We start from the raw sequence: 22,098 nt of genomic DNA on the forward strand, positions 1-22,098 counted from the left end.
GCTCATTAAATTGTTTTTTCCCAAACAAAAGATCAATCTTCTGCCCTTAGAGGTAAATTCTACCTCTGCTGCTTCATTCAGAAACCAAAAAGCTGCCAGAAGCTTTGTAATACATAACTGTCAGTGCCGACCCTACCCCCACCGCCACCCCCCCCCCCCCCCCCCCGTTTAGGGTGCATGTAATTTGACCCAGCAATTTCATTTCTAGAAAGCTATGCTGTAGAAATGTTCATACAAATAAACCATGCAGCACTGCTTGTACTGTCATGATATTTAAAAATGGTAAGCAATTTCAATGTGTATCAATACGGAAATGGCTGCATAAATGTTGGTCTGCTCATAACATGGGATTCTATACAGCTGTTAAAAAGAATGAGGTCGATCTCTATGTACTGACATGGAAGGGTGAAAAAAAAGTAAGTTGTTGAACAATATGATCTAATTCTATTTTTCCAAAAATATATGCCTGTGAGTCTATGTGTGAGTGAGTGTACCTATACAAACTAATACTAACGGTGGTTACTTCAGAGTTGTGGGTCTGGGAAGCTATACAGAAATGTCTAGAGGAAAAAGTTAAAATTTTTAAAAGCGTGCGTTACTTTTGTTAAGTTGGAGAAAAAGTAAACTCATCAGCATTCTTTGCAGACAAACTGGACAGTGGCCTTTTTAGCACTTTTCTTTCCTGTGAGATTTGCAACGGTATTGCCAAATTTTTATCTTTGAGAGTTTTCCAACCCTCTTTCCCTGCTTTCTTTTTGAGACAGACACACTAACTGCAGGATCCTTTACCTTGTCATTTCCTGGAACTGAAAAACAAAACAAAACTCAGTTCTGTTAAGTTGAGATCAGTCATTTCAAATGTTCTGGGGCATCAGAATCACCTTGGATGTGTGTTAAAACGCATATTCTTGGGCACCACCCAGTAGTAGGTTCTGATTGTGTGTCTGGGGTGGGTGGGGGGTGACCAGGAATCCTGATCTTTCAGATGCATCTGGGTGGCCAGTGACCTGGTACCAACATCTGATTGTGCACCCCACCTCCTTATTTCTCTCTCTGTAATTAGCAACTGGCAAAAAGGAACGAAGTTGCAAAGGATGACTCACTGTGGCTATCTCTGTGGGTCACAAATGATTGGGTTCCTCTGAATGGAAAAAAATGAATAAAGCACAATTTAATAGACTTGCGATTTTAGTAGTAAGTGCTATTTTTTTTAAAGTAGCCTATTTTAAGTGAGCCTTTGGGTTCAAGGGATGATCAGGGAGGGGAGCGTCCTGGTCAGTGACTGTCCCTGCTGAGGAAACGACCTGGAGCAATGGCTACTATGTGCGTTATTAATAGAAAGGGGGGAGGACTTTGGCAAATCAGGCAGTCTTAGACTTCAGATGCTTTTTAAAGTGAAGCTTCTGTTCTGATAAAATGATACCTCTGACTGTAAGATGAGGTGTAGGTCTAAAGTCTCTTCTAAACAGTTTTCAGTCTGTTCACTGATTTTTATCTTCATTACATGCAAAAAGCCTGGTAACCAGATGTCAGCTGTGGGTTATTAATGTCCCAAGATAAGACGTTAATAAACCTAAACCCTGATTGTTACCAACAGTTAACCTTGGGAACAAAAGTAAATGGTAATACTTCTTAAACTACCTTTCCAAGTTCTCAGTGAAGCTGGGAGCCATCGGTTAAGTAAACCATTAGGTTTATTAGTTTTGAGAACAGAAATGTCGACTTGGGCACAGTTTTCTAATTTGCTCTTCATTTCCTCAACAATCATTTATTCAGAAGCTACTATCTACCTACTGGACATCAGGTAACTACAAATAGAAGCCAGAGATGATGAGCTGCTGGAACTCTAGGGGGATCATCTGAATGGAAAAAAAACCCAACAAATTATTTTATTGGAAAAGAAAACCCTCAACTTAATGGACTTGCCATCTTAGTAGCATATGTAAAACAAAAACTGGATTCCTTAAAGCATTAGCTTTGTTATTTGTGTAGTCTCTATTAAGTAGGCTCTCTGGCCGAGTTATCAACCTTGGATTAGAGCTTTGAGGAAATGATGGTTTGGTGGTTGTTTTTTAAAAGGATTTTTTTTATTTAATTAAAGAAATGGAGTTACTAAGCAACTGCCATAACCTGCTGCTGAGATGGAGTTCAGCGGGCAAGTCAATTCCAAAGAAGGGAGTATATAAACAAGTTTCAAGAGGGGAAAAGGCTTAGGGATAGATTGGATGTATTTTTTTTTTCTGGGTTGAATGCATATCTCCACCTCTTATCTTCCCCAAGAGAGGGCTGCCTGCTCAGAAATCTCTTTGTCTCGCAGGGTTCTTGCCAGTTCTTCTCTTAGTCGGTCAGCGAGGAGGAGGGCTAGAAAGGAGTGAACAAGAAAAGCTCCCCAGCCTGGGTGGAGGGCCGAGTCCTGGGGTTGGGCTAGTGCCCATGCCATCTTGAGAAGTGGACTGGTCTGCTTCTGTGACAAATTGGTCCTCACCTTTAGATTTAGATACCTCATTGATATTGTAACCATCAGAATGGGGTCATTGTCTAGCTGTTGACTCCCTTTTTTTTCCTTCCTTCAACATTTAATGGGTGAGTCAGTGATTTAAGTGCTTCCTCCTGGATTTCGGGTATGGTAGTAGGCAATGAGGCCAAATCACCATAGCACCAGTTCATTATGAGTGCAAGAACACATGAGTCTAACCTTTTGGCTCTTTGATAACACAGTAAACAAAAGGTAACTTTATTGAGAAGGGGGTATTTGTGTGAGTTAGAACGCCATTCCTTCCCCTTTGGGCTTTTAGCATTTACCTTTATACCCAGCTGAAGGTCAGGTTGCTTTGTTAAGGGAAGGGGGAGTGTCAGGTGTTGGAACAGGTGTTCTGTTCTCGCCAGTGATACAGACTAGGGTGGGGTGCTTCTTGCCAGCCCTCTATGGTGCCTGAAGTGCTTTTGTGGAATTTCCCCCTGGAAATGTGTTTGTTTTTAAAAATAGTTGCCCTATCCTCAAGTCCTCATATGAATTTTTACTTCCTTTATAATCTTTTTAAAGTGAGGTATTACTCTTTTCTACAATTTCTACACCCTGTGGTATAGATGTACCCCATTTTATTGGCAATACCGTCTTGGAAAATAGTGTGAAATTTTTTGTGTATATATGTGTGTGGTAAATGTGAATATTGTATTTTATATGTACTGGGAGCATATCACAATAAAGCAGCCCAATAAAAAGCCTTTTATAATAACTGTATGTCTGTAGTTAAATTTCCAATGTCAGGTTTTCTTAAATTGAGTGGTAACCCATAGTTAAATGTATGCTGGGATGATCAGGGAATTTCAGGCTGTTGTGATGGTCTCAGGGGACTATAAAACAGGTCCTGGGCTTCTGACCACACTGGCTGAATGATTTTGGAGGAGAGCGGCATCAGCAGACTTCTGGGTAGGGGGAATTTATGTTGTTCCGTATAATTGTTACTGAAGCCAAAGTGGCTGTTTGCTAAAAGGGAGATAACTCAGGAGAGTGTTAGGATCTCCTCATATGATTGCATGTTTTTTTGTTTGTTTGCTTGTACAAAAACCTTTGTACAAGGTTCCAGTCTCCCCTCTCAAAAACAAAAGTCATCCAGAAAATTATTTTTTCCTAGCCTAGGAATAATACAACGGCCTCAGGTCCTTTCCAGCCCCTCCATCCTGTATTTCAGAGCCATCTGTTCTCTGAAATCCGCATTTTGGGAAAGTCTCCTTCCCCATCTGCTGTCCTTGGGCCTTCGTGCCTGCTGTAAAGATTTGTAAAGGCTGAACTGGAGCTTCTTTCCAGTTATTTTTTGAAGCATCAGTGAGATTTCAGACAAAAGCTTTTTTTTCATTTGACGTGTCCAAATGTTACCCTTTTTTCAGGTGCTTTCTTTCGTTCTCTTAGATTGGAGGTGGAGATAATTCTAGTTCTGTGCTTGGAGAAGGGACTCTGCCTATCAAAGCAATGATCGGGCTGGCTCTGGCTGCTTTGAAACCAAGTGTCCTCCTGGCCTTTTGGCTGCTGGCATGCAGGCTTGGGCTAATTCTTTCCCCTCCTCTCCCTTTTCTCCCTGACCAGAGTACAGTCGCTTTGAATCGAAGATACATGACTTGCGAGAACAAATGATGAACAGCAGCATGAGCTCTGGGTCTGGGTCCCTCCGAACAAGTGAGAAGAGGTCGTTGTATGTCAGGTAAGTCACAGTTCCAAGCACCAGGCTTCGTGCTGGATGAGGGGAGCTCCGTACCAACCCAGCCCTTCTTGTTTATCTAGTAGGGGTAGGGAGTGTGTACTCCCAGTACTAAAATAACACTTCTCACTGTATGCTCAGGTTGTGTGTTTTATGGTCAGTATCTCCTCCCTTTTGCGAGCCGGCTTCTTCCTTTTTGCTCATGAATGACTCAGTATGGGAAAATTTCATTTCACTCTAATTGTAAAATACTGTTGGGTGGTTGTTGCTAGTCAGCATTCACATAGCATTTGAATGTTCAAAGTACTTCGCTTGCAATCTGGGATTTGAGGGGAAAACTTGGTGCATACACCCCTCCCACTTCCACATATGCATCAGAAACATTTGGGATTTGTATCTGAGTGCATCAACTAGCGCTGTGTTCTGGTACAGGGAGACAAAACTTTTAAGAGAGTGAAGAACTGACAGGTTGCTGCATTCTGTTTTTTGTTGTTGTCGTTGCGCTTCCATCCCTTACCCCATCTCCCCACTCTCTGTACTGGTCTGCTCTATCTGTGAATCATGGGACTGGAGGGTGTCTCTGAATGTACTGTAGGAAAGGGTGGGTGGAGGGAACAGATCTATAAAATAGAGTGTATTTCCTGTTGCTGTGGAAAGCATATTCAGAGATATTGTCCAAGATTGAGCTTATGACCGTTGATGCATACTATAATACTTTGTCGGGTCAAAGTACAATCTCCTGGGGAGTTGGGCTGCTACGTGAACACCATGGACTTCTTGTAGAACTAGGGATCACTTCCTTTCTACCCTGGCGTTGTTGGAGACAAAACCCCAACAATCTTCTGCAAGTACATTGCACATCTCTCTCCAGGATTCAAATTCTTAGAGAAAGAGGTGGTGGGATTACTCCTTTGAGCCAGAAATAGCTACATGTGTGTTTAATGCTTAGGTGTGGGGTTGTATCATGCTCCGGCTGAACTTTGGCAGCCTTTTGCTCTTGGCCTCTGATACCTGCTGGGGGAGGGGAGGCTCCATTTGCTAGTTGCCTGGCAACAGGACAACAGCTCTGTCCTTGGGGTGTGAGGTGACTTATACCAATGTAAATGCTAATTGCAGTTCTTTCCCTGATGCTGGGTTTTCTTTTTCCTCCCTCGGCAGTCTCTGACCCTACTTACTGCAGGGAGCTGGGGAAGCTCATCTTTGAGCCTGAGGCCCACCAGAACCCTTCCTGTTCTTTTCTAAATTGAACCCTCAGCTTGACTCCTGGTGGGTCAAGAGCAATTTTCTTCACATTTGCTGGGCCCCTGCTGTGAAGGGAAGAGAGTGTGGGGACCTGCACTAGTGGCTGGTGATATTTCCAGTCTTCTGGAAAAGAAAATCCTTTGTTTTTCTCTCACTGAGCTCTTGCTCTGGGTCTGCGGCCTAGATCCTGGGGCGCTGATGGGGCAATCAGAAGTGTGAGATCACCCCTGAAAAGGGGCAATACTTCTGTGACTTGGTCAGGATTGTTCCGTTCCCGTGCTTCCAGCCCCCGCAGATGTGGCACTCCAGCATGCGTGGGAAGCTGCTCTTTAGGCAAGACAATTTCTTCAGAGAGCTTTATTTTTAGATTCCTCCTTTCCACCTATCCTATGCTCGAATTCTCCCTGCCTGGGCAGGGGGAGTGAGGGCACCGAGCTCCCTGTCTGGAACACCTCTCTGGCCTGGGCAAGGGACACATTCAGCCAAACTTTGGAGAGAAGAGTGGAGACCATGAGTCTGTTTCTAGTGAATCCTCTTAAATAATTGGCCCTTAACCTTGTCTAGATAATGTGCCTGCATCCTCTGAGGAAAATAAACGTGGTTTAGAAGAATTGACATTTGTGATCACTATACTTTATCAAGGGAAATAATGTTTTATGGCTAAAGCAGTATGCTGAGGTCCTTTGCTAAGCTGATCTCTTTGCTGGAGCCTGGCTTGCTCTGTTCCCTTTTGCTCCTGTTTTTGGCTTTTCCCTCGATGCTGGTTCCTTTTCTTTAGCATAGCCACATATTTAAGTGTCTCCTTTTCTTGAAAAGGGGAAAAAAAAAACTTCTCTTGATGCCAAGAGTCCCTTGAACTATTGTCTTGTCTCTCTTCTTCTTGCTGCATTTGCCAAATTATGTACCAGTAAACATTGGTTCCTCAGGATGTTAATAAGTATTGTGTGAAAAATTAGTTCAGTGGTTCAGTAAGTTGGGCAAGTCCAGAATTAAGCAGAGGAAAATAGGTTTCTTTCCTGAGGAATTGTCCTTCTGATAGTGTGTGTTATTGATGTCCAAGAGGGGCTATACCAGGCACTATTTCCCCAAGAGATATGAGCATGGGGCCCTTATTTGGAGAAACCTTTTAACCTCTTCAGGATCTGATACATGGGTTGAGAAATGTTGGAGTTGTCTGTACTTGCTGCTGCTACAGCCTCAGATCACCTCACTTTTAGTAGCCCAGAGGAGCAGAAGCCCAATGCTGGTGGCCTCTTAGTTTTCAGATTCAACTACTGGTTTGCTGGTTCTCTGCCTTTGGTCTGAACCCCTTCACCACATTTGTTTCCATGACTACCTGCTTTGTTCTTCAAAGGTTCTCTTCCTACCTCACTGATCATTCCTCAATATCTTTCATTGGCTTTGCTCTCTAAGTGGCCATGCTGTTTATTTTCACAGCTTCAAATGCTGTCCTTAGATAGATGACATCCCTCATCTCTTTAGTAAACTCCAGACCTGCATAACAACCACTTGCTGCACATATGCCTAAAGCTACCCTTCCAGTGCCTCAGACAAGCAGCATGTTCAACGCAGACTCCCCTCCCCTACCTTACTCCTCCTCACTTTCCTTATCTAAGTTAATTGCATCACCCTGTCATGTGGAAAAGGGATCAGGTTTGTTCTGTCATGTAAGACAGATTTTGGCTCAGTGTAACGCAGAAAGAGCTAATGATTAAAGCAGTCTGAAATGGGAATGGATTGCTTCCGGAGGTAGTAAATTTGGTCTTTTGTCCCTGGAGGGGTTACAGAAGAGGCTGGACAGCCATTTGCCTGGGTGTTGCAGAGTGGGTTGAAACTAAAGCAACAATCTGGACAGGTCACTACCCTGCTTGCAAACTTTTAATACTTCCCCAGGCTTTCAGCATAAAGCAGAACAAACATTTTAGGGAGCACCCACTATATACCAGGACCTTTGGTATTCTCTTTAAATATATTTTAAAATCCTTCTGCTAATGCTACAGAAGAGACATTATTATTCCCATTTTGCAGATGAGCAAACTGAGACTCCAGTTACACAGCTAAAAAATTCCCAAACTGGAATTTAAACCTGGTTGTTATGGCTATGACGGTTGGTTCAATCACTGTTTCTCAAACTTGCCAGATGGAAATCATCTGTTGTGCTAGTAAAATAAAGACTCCCAAGCTCCTGTTCTAGAGATTTGGGTTCACTAGGGCTGGGGAAATATATGTTTTTAACAGGCAGTTACAATGCTTGAGAATGAGTGCTTTTGTGTCACTATAGGCTCTTCTGTGTCACTTGAACAACTTTACTTAGACTTACTTTAGCTCCTTTGGGTGGCAGGAAGGAAGGCACAGGGCATTGGGCTGGCATAGGTTCAGGGAAGCAGCAACCACATCTCAAGCACTGAAGGAGACTGGTCCGGGACATCTGTAGTCTTTTTGTTTGTTTTTTTAAAGATTTATTTTTTTATTTTATTTTATTTCTCTCCCCTTCCCCCCCCCCCCCGCCCAAGTTGTCTGCTCTCTGTGTCCATTCACTGTGTGTTCTTCTGTGACCGCTTCTATCCTTATCAGAGGCACAGGGAATCTGTGTTTCTTTTTGTTGCGTCATCTTGTTGTGTCAGCTCTCCGTGTGGGTGGTGCCATTCCTAGGCAGGCTGCACTTTTCCTTCACGCTGGCGGCTCTCCTTATGGGGCACACTCCTTGTGCGTGGGGCTTCCCTACACGGGGGACACCCCTGCGTGGCAGGGCACTCCTTGCGTGCATCAGCACTGCTCATGGGCCAGCTCCACACGGGTCAAGGAGGCCCAGGGTTTGAACCTTGGACCTCCCATGTGGTAGGCGGATGCCCTATCCATTGGGCCAAGTCTGCTTCCCCCTATAGTCTTGGTTAAGGAAACAATGTCAGAAATTATGGCTTGGTTTTCAAACAACACTGGAGAACAGCAGACATTAATTGTGTAACTACTATGTGCTTAGCCTGGTTTGGGGGGTGACCTTTGTCTTGTTCATTAATGAGTTTCAGTAGTGGATTGAAATTCCAATGAGAAAGGCTTCAGTTATCGGACAGTATTTGGAGGTGATGATAATATGCATTTAAAATGACAACAACAATTTATGAAAGTGTTCAGGGCTACCAGAGAGTTTTCCTAAATCATATACTGCAAACACCAGTCCTGAACATGTACTCATAACTCCCTCAACTGATCACGTAATCTGCAGGTGCTGGGAAATCTGAACATTCACGTGTTGTGGGTTGATTGGGTTGATTGGCTTTTCAATGCCTCTCTGCCTTCATAACTGCCCTCTCTAAGTCCTGAAACTTTGGGATAGACTAAGAAGAAAAGTGCCCTTACCAGCTCTCCATGTACCCTTCTTCAGGGTGTGCTAGGAAGGTCTGAATTACTTCCAGCTGCACTCGATCCTCTCGTGGATGACCCTGTGTCTGAGTAGTCAGGTTTGGCCTTTCGCTGTTCTTCAGAAGCTGCAGGAAATTTTAACTTTCTCATAAACACCTGGGACGAAGGAATGACTGCTGCCTTAGGATTCCTGTGCATGCTTTATGTGGACTGGGCAAGGGATGGGCAACTCAGTTTTCATATAATGTGTGCCTTCTCTCCAGTACTTTCAGGCCAAAGGAAGAAAGTGATGCCGGAGACCCTTCTCTGTTGTGGGTGGGAAATAAAGTGGGAGAGCATTGAAGGAGAGTAACTGGTACCCCCAGAGAGTTTTCTGTGGAACCCCTCCCCTTCACCCCCACCCTGACATCCTGATCTCATCCTTCATTCACAAGCATTCGTAATCCTACATGAAGCAGAATTCATGGTCTCAGTCCTCAGAGGGCTTCCACTGTAGCAATACAATATGTGCAAGAGTTAAATAGCAATAAATAGAAAATATAAAGAAAGGTCACTCACTGCCAAATACATGGTATGAATTTAGAAGGAAATTTGGAGTAGGACAGCCATCACAAAGAAGAGAGGTCTTAGGAGAGAAGACCCAGGCACAGCTTTCCAGTTTAGACAAAATGGCTTGAGCCACAGGCAAAGAGATGGGGAAAATACTAGGTGAGTTCAGTGGAGGCAACCACTTGCCTTTGAACCTATAGTGCTAAAATTCTCGTTTGCTTTGCACTGAGAAACCTGCCCAACCAGTTTCTTTGGTGGTTGCCATTTTCTTTGAATTTCTGTTCACTAAGACACCACAGTGGCCATGCCAGATGCTTATGATTTCTCTGGCATTTTCAGATCCAAACCTTTTGCCTGGTAATCTGTTTGCTTTGAGCTGATTATATTCCCTGCTTTCCCATCAGGCAAGAGAGGTCACAGCTGCAAGTAACATTGGGAAAAGTTCTCCAGAAGCATATGCATTATTCCTGTGGGTGGGCACATGCGTCTCTTAGGGGGTAATATTTTAAAGGTCACGACTTAAAGTGTCTTTCAAGACTTGGAAATGCTTTCTCCTTAGGAAGGTAGGAAGCAGCATTTAAAACTAGGGTGCTGAAGATTAGCTTAGGAATTCAAATCTGCAGACCCTGGGAAGTCTGCAGCTGCTTTTCAGTGTGGTGGTGTGATTTGGAGCAGCTCTGGAAAGCTTCTTTGTTGTCTACTTTCACTTTGATTTTACATGTCAGGTTTTCCAGGGGCCACACTCTTCACCTTGCTCTTAAAATAATTCTGCATTTTTCTGGCCTGGCCACTATGTTTGAGAAGATGCAGGAAAACCTTAGACTTGGCTCTCCCTTGGTTCTTGGAAGTGCATGGCCATAAGCAAGGAAGCATGTATTCAGGGTTTGGAAGCCTCTGAGAAAGAGTCTTCTTTCATGTATACCTGTCACTGGGATTTGGGTTTTCTTCATGACACAGTGTTTCCCTCTGACCTGACCAGTCCTTCTCTTGGAGACTTCTGTGACATTATCTGGGCCCAGACAGGATAAGGGGTTTCCTGAGACTTCTAGTCTCCCAACACCACCATGTCAGGTAAGTTTGCACATACACACAATATATAGTGTGGCAGACTGGTTAACTGTGTTCTTTCTTTATGTGTCGTCTGGACACAAAGACATTTTGCTTTCTTTTTTCCTGCTCACTGTCTTTTTAAATCAGGTTGAAGTGGTGGCTGTGTTGTCTGGGCTTTTGGATATGCTATAGGATCTCAGTTCTGAGACACTATATGCTATGGGATCTTGGTTCACTCTGATTTAAAAGGGGTGGTATTTGTCTTGGCTCTGCCTAGTACCTGCCTACCCTAAGGATAAAAAGGGGTCCTGGGGGGCAGGATATATTAGTGTTGTGGAGAAAGCTGCTGCTTCATCCTTTTCCCTGGCCTAACCTGAGGCCTTTGTAATAAGGGGTCAAACTCTGTCTCTTCATTAGGATTCCAGGCCATTCTAAAGTTACTGCTAGATGACCACAGTTGAGCCTGCTTCTTAAAGATCTTCAGTAGGTAGTCAATATTTTTTCTTTTTGAGGTATTATTCACATTTTTAAAAATTATTATACAAACTCTGTCATTTGAAAGGTTGCTTGACTTTAATATTCAGGCCTCTTCTCTTTCACTGGATTAATTTCCACATGAAAGTTTAGCCCAGTCGTGATAAAAAACTGAGGCAACAAAATTGGTCACATAAGGCTTACTAAATAAATGGTAGGTTCCTTAGCCAGACAGTCCACGCTGACCACAAAAGTGGATGCTCTACTGGTCCCTGAATGCGATTCTTCCCTCTGAGCCTTGGCATCTCCACCTTTTGAAGTCCTGAACCTGTATTGAGGTCCAGTTTGAAAGTCAGTTTGAGGTCCAGTTTGAAGCTTCCCTAGAAGAGATGTGATCTATTCTCCCTGTGAATACTTTTAGATGTTGGTTTTTCCTGCTTTTGTGGGTCTTGCTACAGCATAATATATGCCAGGAAGCAAGTTCTACAAGGAACAGGGACTTATTTTACTTGTAGACAAGACGAGAAAGACCCAGACCCATTAAGCACTAGACATGGAAAGAACCTTAGTATCTAAGGAAGTCCCCTTATGAGATAGGAAGTTGAAAAGATGACCTCTAAGGCTCCAGGGTTCTGTGGTGTTCTGCTCTTTTCCCACTTGCAATTGATGGAAAGGGAAATTCTTGTTAATTCATCTTTTACATTCTGTAGCAGTTTAATATTATTGATGAATTCCAGAAAGAAATATTGGATCATGCTTGTAATCTGATCTGTACCTGGGCATGATTGAGTTATGATTAGGGTGTTGAGTCCCCACCCCTTGGTGTGTGGGGACTCACAGATAAAAGGCATGGTGAAGAACAGAGTTCAGGGCTTTTAATGTTGGAGTTTTGATTTTGGAGTTTGATGCTGAAGACAAACTTGGGTCCTGGGAAGTCAGCACACAGAGGAAAGAGAAGCCAGGCCCAGGAAGGAAGGAACCTTGAACCCAGAGAAAAGCAAGCCCCAGGAACGTAGGAACCCAGGAAGCCTGAACCCTCACAGACTTCAGCAGCCATCTTGCTCCAAATAGACTTTGGTAGGGAAGTCACTTATGCTTTATGGCCTGGTATCGGTAAGCTCCTACCCCAAATAAATACCCTTTATAAAAACCAACCAATTTCTGATATTTTGCATCAGCACCCCTTTGGCTGACTAATACACATTCTAAAACGAGAATTATGTGATACAGCCCTACCCATGGGTAATTTTACTCAATTGCATTTTCCCCTTGGGTTTTATTTCAAAGTGTACCACAAATTGAACAGAGTTCAGAATTCCAAACTCAAATATTATGCTTCTATGTCTTTAACAAGATCATAGTGGAAAAAAAAAGGAAAAAAGTACTGTCCATTCTATTCAGTAGTCTTCATTCACTCATCATTCATAAATTATTGAAACAGAATCTAGGCAGACTTGGGTACCACTTTTTATTGGGCAATTGAAATTATACCAGTTCTTTTTTGCCGGGGAACTTAGAACCAGACATGCTCCTCATCTGAAGTAAATGACTCAAGCCAGCTGCTTTTATATATATATAATTTATACATATTTTAAAAATTGTAAACATAACACATGCCCTTGTCTAAAATCAAGGCAAAAAGTACCATCCCCAGTGTGCAGTGGTAATCGCCATCATTCTAGAAGTTGACTTTGAGCTGTGTTTATTTTGTTTTTATTTACTCTTTATGTTTTTTAAAAAATGGATTTATTCCCCCCCCCCCTCCAGATGGCTCCCTCGTCTGTTTGCTCATTGTTTTTTTTTCTTTTTGCTTATTGTTTACACTTGTCTGCTCATTTGTCTTCCCCCCCCCCTTAGGAGGTACAGGGAACCAAAACCAGGACCTCCCATGTGGGAGGTGGGCGCTCAACTGCTTGAGCCACATTCACTTATTTTGTTTTTTTTTTTGCTCATTGTCTGCTTGTTTTATGTATTTTAATATTGTAAGGTACCTGAAGTTCATTTTAAAAGTAAACTGCTATTGATTTTATTTCAACCTCATATGTTCAAAAATTACAAATAATTGGACTTCTGACATCCAGAAAACTCTACCATATACACTCCAGCTTGTCACTACTGTTGCCAGAGGTCAAGTATGGTTCTCTGTCTTGCTAAAATGTATATTGAGTTGGTGCTGTTGTGCTTTAAACTAGTAATCAGTAAACAGTCCCTTCTCATTTTCTACAAACTCATCCTAATTTACTTTAACATCTTCCTTCCTTCTTTCCCCAAACTAATTTGTTATTCTCCTCACTACATTTCCTTTCATCTTTGAAGGTCATCATAACATTTAATGTTCCTCATTGAGACTTAAAGTCTTTATCATGAACATCTTCTTAGGAATGGCTGATGGAATACCTATGGCATACCTTACTTGCTTTAGGAAATTCTGGACTCTTGCAATGGCAATGCAAATGCGTTCATATTTTATTTTGTTATACAGAGACTTGAAAGAACCAAGAAAACAGTTTTTCCTTATCTGCTGACTTCTGCCTTTCTCTTTACTACTTTGAGTGTCTAAATTGAGGGAAATTCAAAGGCTTTTTATCAGAGTTTGGGTATTTTCATTTTCAAATAATCTGACACTGATTTCTTAAGGACTCTATTTCAAGAACTTTTATTAAAAAGTAGGTGGCTATTTGCCTCTCCACATCTCACTACATTCTATCTTTCCTTTGGGCTTGCGCATGGGAAAATAGTGTGCTTTGCTTTGCAGCTTCTAGCTGAGCCATAGACTACCATATGTAGAAGTCTGTCTTGGAACTAAGTTCTGGCATATGTGTGGAAACACTTCTGTTAACAGAGAATGTAAAGAAGACAGTCAAAGCCTAGATTGTAGGTAGAAGAATATAAGCCCCTCACTGAAATCACCCCTTTGTGGTGACTCTCTATGAGGAGAGATTCTACTGGATGAGAAAAAAATAGAAACTGCTATCCCGGTGAGGTGGCTCTCTAAGCAGGGATCTCTCATTTAAAGTATCAGCTTTACTAGGGCTAGAGTCAGCCGGATATCTGAATGGAATGATCTTGTATAGCCTTGTTTTAAATAGGCCTCCAACCCCCCAAACCACCCCCACCCCGCCCATTCACATTGCATATGGAGATCAGCTTAACATTCTGAAGGCTTTTTTTTTTTAAATCAAGTTCTGCCTAGTCTTCTTAAAGAAAAATTTTATGTGATTTATGTGCCAGTCTGTTCTGGCATGCTCCTAATGATAACAGAATCATCTGGATCAAGAGAGCCAGTGTGCACACTCTGTAGTATTTTCCACACTGTGCACAATTTAGTATTTATGCCACTGCAGTGATGAATACCAGTTTTGGCCCCTCAGATTTCAGTTGTTGGCGAGGATGACCCATTTCACTTTGCCTTGCCTGATCATCTTCAGAGGCTGCTTGTACCCCAATACGTATTTTCTGCTTTTCATAAGTTGGAGCCTGGAGTTGACTGACTCCAGAGACTTTTTCACCTTCTTTGCGGCCACCATCTTACTGCTTTTGGTCTCTGACTTAGAGTAGCTTCCCAGATGGCCAGGGAGAGAGAAAGGAGGTCCCCACCCTGAAAGCTCTTTAAAAAAATTTTTTTGTATTATAGAAGTTGTAGGTTTACAGAAAAGTCATGCATAAACTACAGAGTTCCTGTAAACCTCCCAATTAATAACCCCCTGCTTTAGTGTGGGATATTTATTACAATTCATGAAAGAATATTTTTATAATTGTGCTATTAACTACAGTCTGTCATTTACAATAGGATTCACTGTTTGTGTTGTATAGTCCTCCTATGTTTTTAAATTTTTATTCTAGTAACATATATAACCTGAACTTTCCTGTTTTAATCACATTCATATATATTAACGTAATTCAGTACTGTTAATTAAATTCACAGTGTTGTGCTACCATTACCATATCCATTCCTAAAACTTTATAGTCACTCCAAATAGACACTCTGTACAACTCATGCATTAACTCATCATTCCCTACCCCATGTACAACTCATGCATTAACTCCCTGTTCCCTACCCCAGCCCTGGCCCCTGGTAACCTCTACTCCTGATTCTCACACTCTGAGTTCCAGGACCTCATATGTGGGAAGCCGGTACTCAACCACTGAGTCACATTGGCTCTCCTGAGTTGTTTCTTTTCTCTTGTTTTTGCTTGTTTGTTTTCAGGAGACATCAGGAACCAAACCCAGGACCTCCCATGTGGGAAACAGGCACTCAACCACTTGAGCCACATCTGCTCCCCCCAAACATTCTTTTAAAAAAAAAAAGATTTATTTATTTCTCTGCCCTTCCTTCCCGCCCCAGTTGTCTGTTCTCTGTGTCTATTTGCTGCGTGTTCTTCTTTGTCCGTTGTCTGTTGTCTGACAACTTTGTCTGTTGTTGTCAGCGGCACGGGAATCTGTGTTTCTTTTTTTCCATTATCTTGTTGTGTCAGCTCTCCGTGTGTGCGGCACCATTCTTAGGCAGGCTGCACTGTCTTTCGCGCCGGGCGGCTCTCCTTATAGGGCGCAGTCCTTGCGCGTGGGGCTCCCCTGTGCGGGGACACCCCTGCATGACAGGGCACTCCTTGCACGCATCAGCACTGCATATGGGCCAGCTCCACATGGGTCAAGGAGGCCCGGGGTTTGAACCGCGGACCTCCCATGTGGTAGACGGACGCCCTATCCACTGGGCCAAGTCTGTTCCCTGCCAATATTCTTTCGATTGTGCCACTTCCCTACCTTCCAATATTCAGTGGCCACTGGATCAGGTCTATTCAAGGCCTTCCAAAATTTGTCTCAGACCTTTATTTCCTACAACTTCCTTCCAGCTTGCAGCCATGCCTGTCTCCTCCTTTTCCATAAGTCTGGATGATATAGCTCTGTGGGAAAAAGAGTTTCACCTGTTCTATTATAAAATGTTGCCTTATTGTAGATGTTGCAGTTGTTCTGTATTATTGTAGATGATGTTGCAGTTCTGAGAGCAAATAGGTGCTCAGTAGTTTCCAATAATTATGAAGTGGAAACTAGGGTCGAGGCTCTCAGTTCCAGAAGCTGTAAGCCCCCTGGTTCCATCTTTATCTACTCTGTGTGTCTCTCTCTATCCTTTATTTCTGTAAGTTCTGCATTGTCTTCCCTTCGAGTCAACCTATTGTGAGCTTGTTGCAGCATAGCTCCCTCCCCATCTGTCCCTACCTTCACCCTTTACCTTTTCAGTCTGCTTTTCAGATAGAAAATGCTCTGGGGGAGGACCTGGGCTCTGTCAAATCCTTCTCCCTCCTTGAGCCTCAATTTTCCCATATATAAGAGAAAAAGACTGAACTAGTAGACTTCTAGGACTCTTAACCCTGTCATTGTGCAGTTCAATGTCAGTCCTCACTTTCCTTGACTGCCCTAGGACATAGAGCCTTTTTTTCTCTTTTGTGCTTCTGTGGCTTTTACCATTCGTTGTTTGGGATTATAATTAGGGTGTTATGTCCTATCTTCAAATGCTTTTTGAAGATATATTTGTAAACTGAGAACATTTACTAGTAGAGCTAGGATTGGATGAGTAAGATAGGATTATTGAGTGTGTTCTTTTTTTTATTTTTTCAGGTGGACCATCTTTGTTTTGTTTTTTGTTTTTTTTTTCTTTATTTTTTTTTAAGGCTACATTAAAAAAATATGAGGTTCCAATACCCTTCACCCCCCTCACCCACTCCTCTGCCCATAACAACCTCCTCCTCCATCATCATGAGACATTCATTGCATTTGGTGAATACATCTCTGAGCACTGCTGCACCTCATGGTCAGTGTGTTGTAATTGAGATTCCTACCTTGTGTCTAGAAGCAGGGAGGAGATGGAACTCTTAAAAGATTTTCCTGTATGCCCCTTTATTGGGAGACTGGGATGTTTCTCTGAAAGGGGAGTACTGAGAATTCTTTTGGGTTTGCCATTGGACCGCTGTGTCTGGAGCCAACCAGATTGGCCTTTCTCTGCTATTCCATCTGACTGCTGGTCTGCTGGCATTTCTGGGTTGGGAGGACTGCTTCACCTTTTGCTGTGTGTTTCAGAGCCCTGTTTGATTATGATCGGACTCGGGACAGCTGCCTGCCAAGCCAGGGTCTCAGCTTCTCTTATGGTGACATTTTGCATGTCATTAATGCCTCTGATGATGAGTGGTGGCAAGCAAGACTGGTGACCCCTCATGGAGAAAGTGAGCAGATTGGTGTGATCCCCAGTAAGAAGAGGTGAGTTGTCATGGTCTTGAGAGATGCCTTTCCTGCCTTCCTCCTGCTGTTTCTTTCTTTTTTTTTTTCCTTCCCCTCAGATTCTGTGAGATCTTTGAGGGCAGTGTATGTGTCTTATTCCTTTGGGGTAGAGAGAGTTGGTGCTCAGAACATAGTTTTGACTAAGTGACCCCAAACAGTGGCTGCTGTACCTGCTACAACCCGCTGCTGTATGCTGGCAGTAACAGGACTTCTTTCTGACTCCAAAACAGGGTGGAAAAGAAAGAAAGAGCTCGATTGAAAACAGTGAAGTTTCATGCCAGGACAGGGATGATTGAGCCTAACAGGGTAAGTGGGGATCCCCAAGGAAGTAAGCCACTATATGAAGAGGGGTAAGCAGCTTGGACTTTTGTCTGACATATAAGAGAACTGGGGAGCACAAAAGAATGTCTCTTTTTCAGGGGGCTAGCTCTGTCCTAGTAGACTACTGGCTACTTTTCAGAAAGCATAGAGGGAGCACTTGAAGGCCCCAGCTGGTCTGTGTTCCCTCCCTAAGGGTAGCTGACTCTTGAAAATGTGTTGGAGTTGGACTGTCCAGAAGGCTGACTGGCTTGGGGCAACTGAAACCACTTGTGGGTGTCTCCCTGGTCTCAAACCCTGCTGGAGCTGTGGGGCCCTTAAACATAGCCTGGCCTTGTCAGCCAACCAGGAAGGCCAGCCCCAGAGCTTTGACCTCCTTTCATGCCCAGTGAGGCAGGAGGGCTCTCTCCAGTCACCCCTTTTCTTCTAGAAGGTTAACAAGCCAGGGAACTTCTGGAGTGGTAAAGTGCAGAGAGACATGGAGTAGATGACTCGGTGTCTCAGTGGCACCTTAGGGTGTGTGTCCAGTAGGCTACAGTAGCCTGGTTCTTTAGGAAGTACCAATGAGTGTTGTGAGTCTGGATTAGGTCAAAACCTCTTAATACCCTGACAACATTTTTCTGTAAACATAATTGTCCTCTGACATCAACTTTCATTTAATCTCATAGGTTCCATGTGTGAGAGTCATCTTTTATTTAGATCACCATTATCTTCATTTTAGTTTTCCTTGCATGCTTTAAAATCCATTGTTCTGTTTTTTTTTTCTTCTGTCCTTCCCCTCCATCTCCATGTTCTTTCACAGTCGATCAAAACGAAACGTAAAAAGAGTTTCCGCCTCTCTCGAAAGTTTCCATTTTACAAGAGCAAAGAAAACATGGTCCAGGAGAGCAGCATACAGGAACGTAAGTAGCAGCAGAGTACAGAGAGAAGACCATCCACCACCCTGTCCTCTCTTCCTCATTCGCACCTTCCCTTATGAGAAGATGGGGAAAATGTGTGCGTGTGCGCGCGTGTGCCTGTGTACCTGCTTATTTGCAGAGTCAGGGTAGAAATTGGTTTGCGCGGGGTGATGTTGAGAACCTTTCATTCAGCTCCTCATTCAGAATGGGTGTTGGAGTCCCTGAGGTGGACCTGGTTTAAGGGCCAGCCTAACAGGAAGTCCCTAACACAGGTATTATATATGCCAGACTGAGTTCTGCTGCTGTGGTGATGAGCAGTGCTCAGTTAGGTTGTCAGGTTTAGAAAAGGTTTTCCAGAGAACAAGGTCTCTCTGTTGCTCTCCTGGCTTTTTCTTGTGTTTTCTTATCCTTAATCTCCCACATCTATATCAAGAGAGGAGCCTTTTATTTCCTGGGTATCTAGAGTTGGGGATACTTCTTGAGTGCCATGTATGCACATAAGCACACATGATAGCCACACAACTCTTAACAGACTCACTGTGACCTTAGGGTTGTTTTTCAAAATAAAATCCTTGCTGTTTAAATGAATTGACATGGAAGGGGTGTTGCTTAGCATTGCCCAAATAAAGATTTATTGAGAAAGACAAAGCTGGTTTGGTAGAAAATAGCATGAAGCTGAGCTAAATGAACTTTAAGAACCAGTTTAATTCTGATGAATCTTGTTCCCCTTCATCCTATGCCCCAGAAATTAACTGTTCTTTTAACAGACCTGGTTAAGGCTTGTGAAATATTTTATTTGTCTCATCATGAATTGTAAACATTTCCTCTCATTCACCAGTGGTTCCCGTATCCTACATGGAGGGGTCTTGGGGTCCTGGGCTGTTGGGACTGGCAGGAAACTGACTAGTTTTAAGAGGTAATAGACTTCTTTGAAGCCAGCTTGGCTCATGGTCATGGTATCTGTAGGTTATTGCTGCTTGAGGTGGTTGGTTGATCCACTTAGAGGTTTGGACTCTTCAACCCTGGGGTAGCTCAATAAGAGGCAATAGGTGAAGTTAGTTTTGCTTGTGAGCAGTAGAGGACAGTCTGAGACAGAGGCCTGAAGTGACGTCACTGTAGTCTACCAGATGAGCCCAAGATGAGTCCAAGAACCTCCATGCAGGGCCAACAGAGTGTATCCTGGTGAGATGTTCACTGTGCCCAGCTGGGGGGCAGGGGTGCCTCTTGGATGATAGAGGTGAAACTGCCTAGTGCTTGTTCTTGAGAAGATGTGCTCCTCCCCTGAGGACTACACAACTCCAGTCAGCTTTGAAGGCCATGCCCCAGACTACAGGAAACTTTACTTGAGAGGTTTGGACAGAGCTAGTTGGTATGGGGCAAAAACTCCTTGGGATGATGGTAGTTCTTATTGCCCATGAAGCTGTTTGCTCTTTCATGAGCCCATTGAGGGGGCAAAGGAGAAACCTGGGCACTACAACTCCAAATTTAGTAAAAAAAACACCTTGGAGTGTCACCTGGACTCTCCTGAAGGCCTCTAGGCTGTAGCTTACCCAGATAGGTGGTCTACTCCAGGCCCCTCTGGCAGCACACTGGATATCATGAAGTCCAGATCTCTTACTCAACCTGGGAATTATTTCTGTAGCACAGTTCTTAACCTCACTATAGTGATAGGTCTTCATAGTATTTCTTACTTCTGTCACTAATGCTCACCTGGCTCTGTATTCTTCCTTCCCCTTGTCTTTTCTCTCTCTTTTCTCTCTTCTTCCCAATCCTTTTCTACCCTTCCTCCCCCTTCCCTTCCTCCCTCCCTCCTCCCTCCCTCCCTTTCACTCTCTGTCCTTGCTGTCTGTGAAATCAGGACTTCCCTGGGTTGAGTGACGATTATTATGGAGCAAAGAACCTGAGTAAGTCAAACTTATACCCCATTAACTATTTCTGGCATGAAAGGAGCTGCTGGGGGTGGGGGTGTAGGGGACATGGGAGGGAGTGAAGGGCAAGGGGAGGGCAGGGTTTGTGAGAAGTCTGATGCCCCCAGCAGGAGGAAGCATATATGGCTCCGAATGTCATATTTTTGTTCTGGATTCCTGGTGCCCTAATAAAAAGCCTAAGATTTACATCTGTGTTTTCCTTTTGTCCCTTGAAGTGACAGGGAGATATCTTGGTGTTCCCCTTAGAAGTGAGGTAGGAAGGAAGTGCTCCTCCAGGAGTGACCAATCATTTCATCTCTAGCCTGTTGTTGAGGTGAGGGGGTGTCAGCTGGTTGGATTCTTCTTCCACAGACAAGCGTTTAAAATCTGGGCATAAGAACTGCAGCTGCTACAGTCTGTCTAACCAGAGATGAGAGTGCTGTGAGCCCCTTTACCCCAACCTGCATCCGGGATGGCCCAGCAGATCCAGGGGCCTGAGCAAACAGCTGTTGGCCAAGCTTTCCACAGAGCTGAGCTGATGGGGACCTCTGCAACCTTTATGGACTGTAGTACTTTATCCTGGAAAAACTGACCTCTCCATTCTGGAAAATAACCCTAGAGTGGAAAATTAAAGGACATAGATGATGGGGCTTTGGTGTCCCTGCTGGGTACATACAAGCAGCCATGCTAGGTGGGTTCTGTCAGCCTTCATGCTTCTTCAACGACAAAGGTGTGAAGGTAAAGGAGTTTCTTCAGAGCATCACCTAGGGGGTGTTTGGGAATGAGCCAGTCCTTCTGGGAAGGGGTAGGGGGAAGGGGGCCCACAGCATAACATGGTCTAGAACAGTGTTGTCTTGGCTGAAATAAGCAGTGTCTCTATCCATCATTTGTTGTGTCCATGTCTCATCTTCATAAGCCTGTCTTCTTGAGAGGGATGGGCTTTGTTTGTGCCAAACTCTGCCTCATGCCTCCTGTGAATGCCAACTCTTCTGCTTGAGCTTTCTCCTCCCACACTCAGAGAGGGGCAAATCCCAACTGTCAAAAACAGGAGGGCTGTTTTGTCCTCGAAGTGTTCTTTTTTGTGTGTTGTCTGTGTTTTGTGATGTCCGTCTTTTGGTGGATGGAAGAGCATACCCCTACCCCGACTCCTGAAGTCCAGCCTGCCTTCTTGGTAGTTGCACAAGAGGGCCTTTGGGTCCTACCAAATGGTCAAAGCTTTGTTCACTGGCAACTGCTCAGTTCACCTATTGCTTGGCCTCTTAGTTCTGGAGTGTCTTACAGTTATGTACTTTGGGGGCTCTAGAGTCTGGAGAAGAAATTGAAGAGCAGCTTGGTCCTTGGACTTCTCTCTGTTCCTGTTGCTGCCTTTCGTTTCTTAATGTTAGTCTTGGTAGGTGCATTTTGAGAATGGACTTGGAGACTGTCCAAGTCAGTTCTATTGATTCAGATGCAGAGGGTGTTGCTGAAGAAAGTAAGGCCTATAGTATATAGGGAGGGCCTTGGCAGACTGAGAGGGCTCTGGGGACAAGTATGAGGTGTCCAGAGGCTCAGGATTAGAGCTGTGCCTTCAAGTTGGTGGCTTGGATGTGGTAGGCCTCCTGTTGCCTGACTTGGTTGGCAGCTCAGTGTTTCTCTCCTGGAACATTTGAGTTTGTTGTGCTGTCTGTGACCTCTCAGTGGTGTGTTCTGAATCGGAGTCTCTTTCTTGTTGGCTTGCAGAGGGAGTGACATCCAACACCAGTGACAGCGAAAGCAGTTCCAGTAAGTGTGTGTCATTCTCTCCCATGTTGTATAGCTCCACTGTTTGTCCCTGCCATTCTCATTCCAGTGTTG

At 43.8% G+C, this 22,098-nt stretch overlaps 1 protein-coding gene across 1 annotated transcript in view; it reads left to right on the forward strand.

The window, feature by feature from the left end:
- Positions 1-22,098, forward strand: part of DLG3 (discs large MAGUK scaffold protein 3) — a 53,327-nt gene that overhangs the window by 25,449 nt on the left and 5,780 nt on the right. Inside the window, 5 exon segments of the mRNA XM_058292271.1 lie at positions 4,085-4,199; positions 16,944-17,120; positions 17,372-17,447; positions 18,262-18,361; positions 21,985-22,026. Of these exon segments, the coding sequence (XP_058148254.1) occupies positions 4,085-4,199; positions 16,944-17,120; positions 17,372-17,447; positions 18,262-18,361; positions 21,985-22,026 (510 nt within the window).

The sequence above is a fragment of the Dasypus novemcinctus genome, chromosome X, assembly GCF_030445035.2.
Source record: "Dasypus novemcinctus isolate mDasNov1 chromosome X, mDasNov1.1.hap2, whole genome shotgun sequence".
Taxonomy (NCBI): domain Eukaryota; kingdom Metazoa; phylum Chordata; class Mammalia; order Cingulata; family Dasypodidae; genus Dasypus; species Dasypus novemcinctus.